This window comes from Vitis vinifera, chromosome 5, assembly GCF_030704535.1.
Source record: "Vitis vinifera cultivar Pinot Noir 40024 chromosome 5, ASM3070453v1".
NCBI lineage: Eukaryota > Viridiplantae > Streptophyta > Magnoliopsida > Vitales > Vitaceae > Vitis > Vitis vinifera.
In genome coordinates this window covers 18050827-18059878 of record NC_081809.1, presented here as the reverse complement: position 1 = coordinate 18059878, position 9052 = coordinate 18050827, and the positions used below count along the sequence as shown (strand labels likewise).

At 41.3% G+C, this 9052-nt stretch overlaps 1 protein-coding gene across 1 annotated transcript; it reads left to right on the top strand.

Moving 5' to 3' along the window:
- Positions 1–7259: 7259 nt before the first annotated feature.
- Positions 7260–8849, top strand: LOC104879387 (proline-rich receptor-like protein kinase PERK2). Its single transcript, XM_019219869.1, has 3 exons — positions 7260–7753; positions 8507–8660; positions 8718–8849. The coding sequence occupies exons 1-3, from the start codon at positions 7260–7262 to the stop codon at positions 8847–8849; spliced, it is 780 nt and encodes a 259-aa protein (XP_019075414.1).
- The last annotated feature ends 203 nt before the right edge of the window (positions 8850–9052 follow it).

The following is a 9052-nucleotide window of genomic DNA, read 5'->3' as shown; positions in this document are numbered from 1 at the left end:
TGTGCATCTGATCTTCGGCCAGACCTCCCAAGACAATTGTGATCAGGGAATCGACATGGTGCAATCCTCATTCCAATTTGTATAGATGGTCTCTCAGAGTCCCGTTTTCCATGAACTCATAAACCAGCATCATTCCATGCCTCTCATCACAATATCCAGTAGAGTCACCATACATAAACAACACCAGAAACAGGGGAAGGTGTCCAAAAACAGGGCATGAAGAAAATAAACGAAAGAAACCAAGAAAAGTCATGTTTCATGTTCCGAATCAACAGGTTTAAATTGGTGGGTGAAATCAAACACATTTCAAATAAAAAGAATCAAACATATTTCAAATTGGAATCAAACATATTTCAAATAGAAATCAAAACACGACTGAAGACAACTCACAAAGAGACTAAAACAGTACCAAACTGATCTTGATGAAAAAAATCAATAAAAGTGAAACGTGAAAACACTATAACCTAGCCCAAATAAATCGAAGATTAGCAAATATGTCTCTGATGACCACACCAAAGCATCCAACGAGTCTCTATCAAAACAAAAGAAATCTGGAAAGGAGTCCATACTTTGCAATGAAGAACTTACCTTTAGGCGGCTGCCAGAGTAATGAATCACCTCTCTCCTTCCTCTTCTTCAGCATACTCCTCCAAAGAAAAAATCCTTTTTTTTTGCTATCTTTATTCCTCTCCCTACCAAAACTCCCATACCTGTTTTTCCCCCCAGATGATCTCCTTGCTATTCGTGCCTCTAATTCTCAGAATTTCTCCCCATCATCCAATGCGTGCTGCCACCGAAAAAGAATCTCCCCCTTCATTCTTTTCCTTTTCTCACCTATATATATCACCCCTCAAGACCTAAATTTGTTTCCCAAAAGGAAAATTCTCCCATTTTCTCTCTTCTTTTCTCCTTATCCTTTTTTAAATCTTCCAATTCAAAAGCAATCTTCATAATTTCAAATTCCTCTCCCAAACCTTCCAAGGAGAGTCCCGCCTTCCTTAAACTCCAATAGTAAGTTTCCTTGCAAAAACATGAAAATTTTCTAAGTTAAATAATTGAGTGAGCAAATAAGCAAGTAAATAAATTAGGAAACGGTAAAAATAAAATAAAATAAAACAAAACAAAATAATAAAATAAAATAAAATAAAATAAAATAAACCAATAAACAAAAGTCGAGCCCAAAAGCCATGTAACCATGCAAGTCATACAAGTCACGCTGAAAATGTCCAAATGGGCCAAGTTATTACTAAACGGGCCTATGATGAAATTAAGTGGGCCTAGGGTGGTGCCTAATGGGCCAAGTGTATCTAAAAGCTATCCTAAAAAAAAACAAGAAAAGCCTAAGTCTAAGTTAGGGCTGCCAAGGGTCACAATAAGGGATCAAATAATCCCTCAATCAAAATCTCCAAGGTGACTCAGAAAATGGTAAGTCGTACGAGTAGTAATGGGCCACCAAGGAACTACCGTGGAGCACTGGAAGTGAATTTAAAGACATGTGCTAAAGGGACAAAATTGAGGGTCTACATTGGTGAGCTATTTTTATGATGGAATGTCTTCCTCAATGAAGCAACTCCTCGAGACAATGTGTGGAGGAGATTTCATGAGCAAAAATCCAGAGGAAGCTATGGATTTCTTGAGTTATGTAGCTGATGTTTCAAGGGGATGGGATGAACCAACCAAAGGAGAAGTGGGAAAGATGAAGTCTCAACTCAGTGCTTTCAATGCTAAGCCTGGGATGTATACCTTGAAAGAAGATGATGATATGAAAGCAAAGTTGGCAGCTGTGACAAGAAGATTGGAGGAGCTGGAACTGAAAAAAGTGCATGAAGTGCAAGCTGTTGCTGAAGCACCAGTGCAAGTAAAGCTTTGTCCTAATTGTCAATCGTATGAACATTTGGTGGAGGAATGCCCTACAATTTCAGCTGAAAGGGAAATGTTTAGAGATCAAGCAAATGTTGTTAGACAATTCAAGTCCAATAACAATGCACCGTATGGAAATACTTACAACTCAAGTTGGAGGAATCATCCAAATTTCTCATGGAAGGCCAGAGCAACTCAGTACCAACAGCCGGATCCACCATTTCAACAATCTTCAAGTCTTGAACAAGCAATAGCAAATCTCAGCAAGGTAGTGGGAGATTTTGTTGGAAACCAAGAAGCCATCAATGCTCAAATCAATCAAAGAATTGACAGAGTGGAGAGTACTTTGAATAAAAGGATGGATGGAATACAAAATGATATGTCCCAAAAGTTTGATAATCTCCAATACTCAATTTCAAGGCTCACAAATTTGAACACAGTGCAAGAAAAGGGAAGATTTCCTTCTCAACCCCACCAAAACCCCAAGGGTGTCCATGAAGTGGAAGGCCTTGAGGGGGAATCATCACAGATGAAAGATGTCAAAGCCTTGATCACTCTAAGGAGTGGTAAAAAAATTGAGAAGCCAACACCCAAGCCACATGTTGAGAAAGAAGAAGAGACAAAGAAAGGGGAGAAAATGGAAGATAAAGAGAGTGAGATCAGTGAAAAGAAGGACTATGATTCAACAATGAATGCAATTCCAGAGAAGGAACTTCTGAAGGAAGAAATGCTGAAGAAATCAACTTCTCCTCATTTTCCTCAAGCATTACATGGGAAAAAGGGGATTAGGAATGCATCTGAAATTCTTGAAGTATTGAGACAAGTGAAAGTCAATATCCCACTGCTGGATATGATTAAACAAGTTCCAACGTATGCAAAATTCCTAAAGGACTTATGTACTATTAAAAGAGGGTTGACTGTAAATAAGAAAGCCTTCTTGACTGAGCAAGTAAGTGCAATCTTACAATGTAAGTCTCCTTTGAAATACAAAGATCCGGGAAGTCCTACCATTTCAGTCATGATTGGAGGAAAGGTAGTGGAGAAAGCTTTGTTAGACTTGGGAGCAAGTGTGAATTTGCTTCCATACTCTGTCTATAAGCAATTGGGACTTGGAGAATTGAAGCCAACAGCAATCACTCTATCTCTAGCAGATAGATCAGTGAAAATTCCAAGGGGGGTAATTGAGGATGTCTTGGTTCAAGTGGATAATTTCTACTATCCTGTAGATTTTATTGTTCTTGAAACAGATCCTACTGTAAAGGAAGCTAATTTAGTTCCTATCATCCTTGGAAGGCCATTTCTTGCTACCTCAAATGCAATCATCAACTGTAGGAATGGGCTTATGCAACTCACTTTTGGCAACATGACACTTGATCTCAATATCTTCTATATGTCTAAAAAGCAAACCACTCCGGAAGAAGAAGAGGGTCCAGAAGAGGTGTGCATTATTGACACTCTAGTAGAGGAGCACTGTAATCAAAATATACAGGACAAGCTGAATGAAAGTCTTGTGGATTTTGAGGAAGGTTTGTCTGAACTGTGCTTGCTACTCTACAAAGTTGGAGAAGGATAGAAGAGATTCTACCTTTGTTCAATAAAGAAGAAGAGGCAGATGCTAAAAAAGAAACTCCAAAACTCAATTTGAAGCCTCTACCCGTGGAGCTGAAATATACATACCTTGAAGAAAATAATCAATGTCCTGTCGTAATATCTTCATCTCTGACCAGTCATCAAGAGAAGTCTTTACTGGAAGTTCTCAAGAGGTGTAAGAAGGCAATAGGATGGCAAATATCCGACTTGAAAGGCATTAGTCCTTTAGTTTGTACTCATCATATATATATGGAGGAGGAAGCAAAGCCAATTCGTTAACTTCAAAGAAGATTGAATCCTCATTTACAAGAGGTGGTGCGAGCTGAGGTGCTGAAGCTACTTCAAGCAGGTATTATTTACCCTATATCTGATAGCCCTTAGGTGAGTCCTACTCAAGTGGTACCAAAGAAGTCAGGGATTACCGTAGTTCAGAATGAAAAAGGGGAAGAGATTACTACACGCCTCACTTCAGGTTGGAGGGTGTGTATTGGTTATAGAAAGTTGAATGTTGTAACCAGGAAAGATCATTTTCCATTGCCATTTATCAATCAAGTTTTGGAAAGAGTCTCTGGCCATCCGTTCTATTGTTTCTTGGACGAGTATTCAGGGTATTTTCAAATTGAAATTGATGTGGAAGATCAGGAAAAGACCACTTTTACATGTCCATTTGGAACATATGCTTACAGAAGAATGCCTTTTGGTTTATGCAATGCACCTGCAACATTTCAAAGATGCATGTTGAGTATCTTCAGTGATATGGTGGAGCGAATTATGGAGGTTTTCATGGATGACATCACCATATATGGAGGTACATATGAGGAATGCTTAATCAATTTGGAAGCGGTTCTTCACAGATGCATTGAAAAAGACTTGGTGCTCAACTGGGAGAAATGCCATTTTATGGTACGTCAAGGAATTGTCCTTGGCCATATCATCTCCGAAAAAGGCATTGAAGTTGATAAAGCAAAGGTGGAGCTTATTGTCAAATTGTCATCCCCAACAACCGTGAAAGGAGTAAGGCAGTTCCTTGGCCATGCAGGGTTCTATAGGAGGTTTATAAAAGGTTTTTCAAGTCTTTCAAAACCTCTTTGTGAGCTGTTAGCTAAGGATGCTAAGTTTATATGGGATGAAAGGTGTCAAAATAGCTTTGATCAGTTGAAGAAATTTTTAACAACAACTCCAATAGTGAGAGCCCCTAACTGGCAACTACCCTTTGAACTGATGTGTGATGCCAGTGACTTTGCTATAGGAGCTGTGCTTGGCCAAAGAGATGATGGGAAGCCCTATGTGATCTACTATGCAAGCAAAACATTGAACGAAACTCAAAGGAACTACACAACTACAGAGAAAGAATTGTTAGCTGTGGTATTTTCTTTGGACAAATTTCGTGCTTATTTAGTAGGGTCTTTCATCATTGTTTTCACTGACCATTCAACCTTGAAGTATTTATTGATAAAGCAAGATGCAAAAGCAAGGTTGATTAGATGGATTCTTTTGTTACAAGAATTCGATCTCCAAATCAAAGATAAGAAAGGAGTGGAAAATGTGGTAGCTGACCACCTTTCAAGGTTAGTTATAGCACATAACTCTCATTCCTTGCCTATTAATGATGACTTTCCTGAGGAATCACTCATGTTCCTAGTAAAAACTCCATGGTATGCTCATATTGCTAATTATCTAGTTACTGGTGAAATTCCAAGTGAGTGGAATGCACAGGACAGGAAGCACTTCTTTGCAAAAGTTCATGCTTATTATTGGGAAGAGCCCTTTCTTTTTAAGTATTGTGCAGATCAGATCATAAGGAAGTGTGTCCCTGAAGATGAGCAGCAAGGGATTCTAAACCATTGTCATGAGAATGCATGTGGAGGCCACTTTGCCTCTCAGAAAACAGCCATGAAGGTGTTGCAATCAGGGTTTACTTGGCCATCTCTTTTCAAAGACACCCACATCATGTGTAGAAGTTGTGATAGATGCCAAAGGCTTGGAAAGCTAACAAAAAGAAATCAAATGCCTATGAACCTCATTCTAATAGTTGAACTATTTGATGTATGGGGCATTGACTTCATGGGACCTTTCCTAATGTCTTTTGGTAATTCTTACATTTTGGTGGGGGTGGATTATGTTTCTAAATGGGTTGAGGCCATCCCCTGTAAACAAAATGATCACAGGGTGGTTCTCAAATTCCTTAAAGAGAACATTTTCTCGAGATTTGGGGTGCCCAAAGCCATAATCAGTGATGGAGGTGCTCATTTTTGCAACAAACCTTTTGAAGCTTTATTAGCCAAGTATGGAGTGAAGCATAAGGTAGCTACACCTTATCATCCTCAGACTTCTGGGCAAGTTGAGCTAGCTAATAGGGAAATAAAGAACATATTGATGAAAGTGGTGAATGCAAGTAGAAAAGATTGGTCTATTAGGCTTCATGATTCATTGTGGGCATATAGAACAGCTTATAAGACTATTCTTGGCATGTCTCCCTATCGTCTTGTCTATGGCAAAGCATGCCATCTCCCTGTGGAAGTTGAATACAAAGCTTGGTGGGCAATAAAGAAGCTGAACATGGACTTGATCAGAGCCGGAGCAAAGAGATATCTAGACCTTAATGAGATGGAGGAATTAAGAAATGATGCTTATATCAATTCCAAAGTTGCAAAACAGAGGATGAAGAAGTGGCATGATCAATTAATTTCCAACAAAGAATTTCAGAAAGGGCAAAAAGTTTTACTGTATGACACAAGACTCCACATCTTTCCTGGGAAGCTCAAGTCAAGGTGGATAGGCCCGTTTATTATTCACCGAGTATATGCCAATGGAGTGGTGGAATTATTGAATTCCAATGGCGAAGACACCTTTAAAGTCAATGGATATCGTCTCAAGCCATTCATGGAGCCATTCAAACCAGAAAATGAGGAAATCAACCTCCTTGAGCCACAAAAAGCCTAAGCAAAGAAGGGTTTGGTGGACGTGATTTTACCACAGTCCAAAATTTTTTGTAAATTTTGTAATTTTCCAAGTTTTTTCCATACTTTTGATCTTAGTTTTTTTATCTTAAATCGTGTTTTTATGTGTGTTTTAATCTTTTTGAATGATCCCAAGTGGAAGAAAATGCAAAGAAATTCAAATGAAGAAATCGGAGCGAAATCGGAACAAAAATAGAGCAAAAATAGAGTGTAAACAGAGTAAAAACAGGGGTCTGCGAGATTTCGCAACCTCTGCGAAATTAGCACTTTGCTACGAAGCCATTTTGCAACCTAAAAGAAGCGCTGCGGAATCGACGTTTCTCTGCCAAAGCGACCATCCTTTGCGAAATCATTTCGCAACTCTATTTTCTTCTCTACGAAAATTTTCGAAGCTGCGAAGCCAAGTTTGGCACATGAGTGCCACTTCGCAACACAGGAACCCCCAATTCGCAGCGGCGAAACGGCTGCAAAGCGATAAAGTGTGAAAATCCGTGATTTCGCAACCAAAGTTCCATTCCACAGGGTATTTCGCAATTGCGAAAGCGATTTTGGCACACGTGTGCCACTTCGCAGCACAGTGACACTCAATTCGCAGCTGCGAAACGGATTGCGAAGTGGGCTACGAAAATGGCTTTTTGCTGCAAAATTGGCATTTTTCTGCGAAACTCAAAATGACCCTTAATCTTCCGTTATTTTTATATATACCAGTCATTTGAGCTGCGAAAGGGTTTCAAAAAGAGAGCGCGCCATACTTGCAGACTGTTCATCTCCTTGCTCGAGCCCGACACCGCACAAACCTCCGTTCATCTTCTCCGGTCGTCACTTCCGGCCAAATTTCGGCAACCCGAAATGGCGCGAACCAGAGGGGTCAAGTCTTCCTCTCCTTCAAGCCACAAGAAAATCCCGCGAGAGGAGCCCGTTCCAGATCCCACCTCTGAGCCTCCGCGGCCAAAAGCAGTTTCCCCTCCATTGAAGCCCGCGCCGCCAAAGCCTCCGGCGAGGCGTTATCTCACCAGGTCAAGGGGTCGACCACTGCAAAAGAGAGCCAGGGTTGAAAGCTCAGAACCCATTGATTTGACGGAGCAGTCCCCAGAACCCTCGTCGGTTCCATCGCTAGTTCCATCTCCGGTGCCATCTCTGGCGCCGCCAGCAGAGCCTCAGGAGCCTCAGCCACCACTTCCTGAGCCCCAAAATCCATCTGAGATAACCCCTGAAGCAGCAATCAGGCGGCCAATGCTGACTCAACCTCCAATTGAGGGGAATTTGGACTGTAGAGCTCGGCCATTCCACTCAGAGCTGTGCTTTGACATAGCTACATTCCAATTGCGGCCGGAGCTTGCACAGTCATTCCACCTGCTGCGAAGATACCATATGCAACACTTACTGGCCCCTAGAGACTTTTTCTACCCCAGAGTAGCCATGGATTTTTATCAGTCCATGACTACCAAACAGGTCAAGGATCCTACCTTAATTCATTTTACCATTGATGGGAGGCATGGCATATTGGGAGCTCGCCATATAGCTGAGGTCTTGCATATACCCTATGAGCCGAGCCATTTTGATGATTTTAAAGTGTGGACCAGTCCCACTGAGCTGGAAATGGTGCATATCCTGTCTAGAGGAGCTTCCACACGACCACATCTGTTGAGGGGGGAGCTTCCTCCAATCATGTTTCTTATTGATGCATTTTTGCGTCATAACCTCTACCCACTGCAGCATTGAACTCAAAGGAGAGGAGTCTTGTTAGAAGCTCTGTTCAAGATGTCTGAGGGATATTTCTTCGGCCCTCACCATCTAATTATGGCAGCCCTTCTCTATTTCGAAGAGAAGGTACATAAAAAGAAGTTGCAGAGAGCTGATGTTATTCCTCTTCTCTTTCCAAGGCTGCTGTGCCAAATTCTGGAGCACCTGTGGTATCCTTCTAAGCCTCAGTTGGAGCGCAAACGCATTTGCCGAGAGGTATTTACTCTCGACAAATGGAACAACATGACAACCTATAGAGTTGACCAGCCAGAGCGCCCATAGCCAACTGCTAGGAGAGCATCCCCACGACATATACCTGAGGGTATACCTATTGCTGCTCCTGCCATTCCCAGAGCTCCACCAGTTACTCCAGCTTCATCTCAGCCATCCACTTCAACTGAACCAAGGATGACCATTCCCATTTCTGAATACAGAGAGTTATGTCGTTCATTGGAGACCCTCACAGCATCTCAGAGCAGCCTTGCTCATGAGATGGCAGCCATTCGAGCATGCCAAGAGCAGATGTTGGCCACCCAGGCTCAGCACACTGCCATCTTAAGGCAGCTCCAGCATCATTTTGATCTGCCACCAGCTGCTAAGCCCTCCACCTCCACCACTGCAGTGCCACACTCTCATCCAACAGAGCCTCAAGCCCCATCTGGAGCAGCTACTGAAGAGGTAGACCCATCTGCCTAGCCCCAGCACCACCCACTCATCAGATCATTATATATATCTATTGCATATGTCTTTTATGTATTTCGTTTTTTTTTTTAATTTTTAAGAAATCCCATTATTTTGGTACCATATATGAGATTGCTTGTATTGCCTTCTCTTTCATTGTACTCAAATGGATTCAAAGTAATACAAGTCTAATATTTTTTGTTAACCTTTAGCATTAA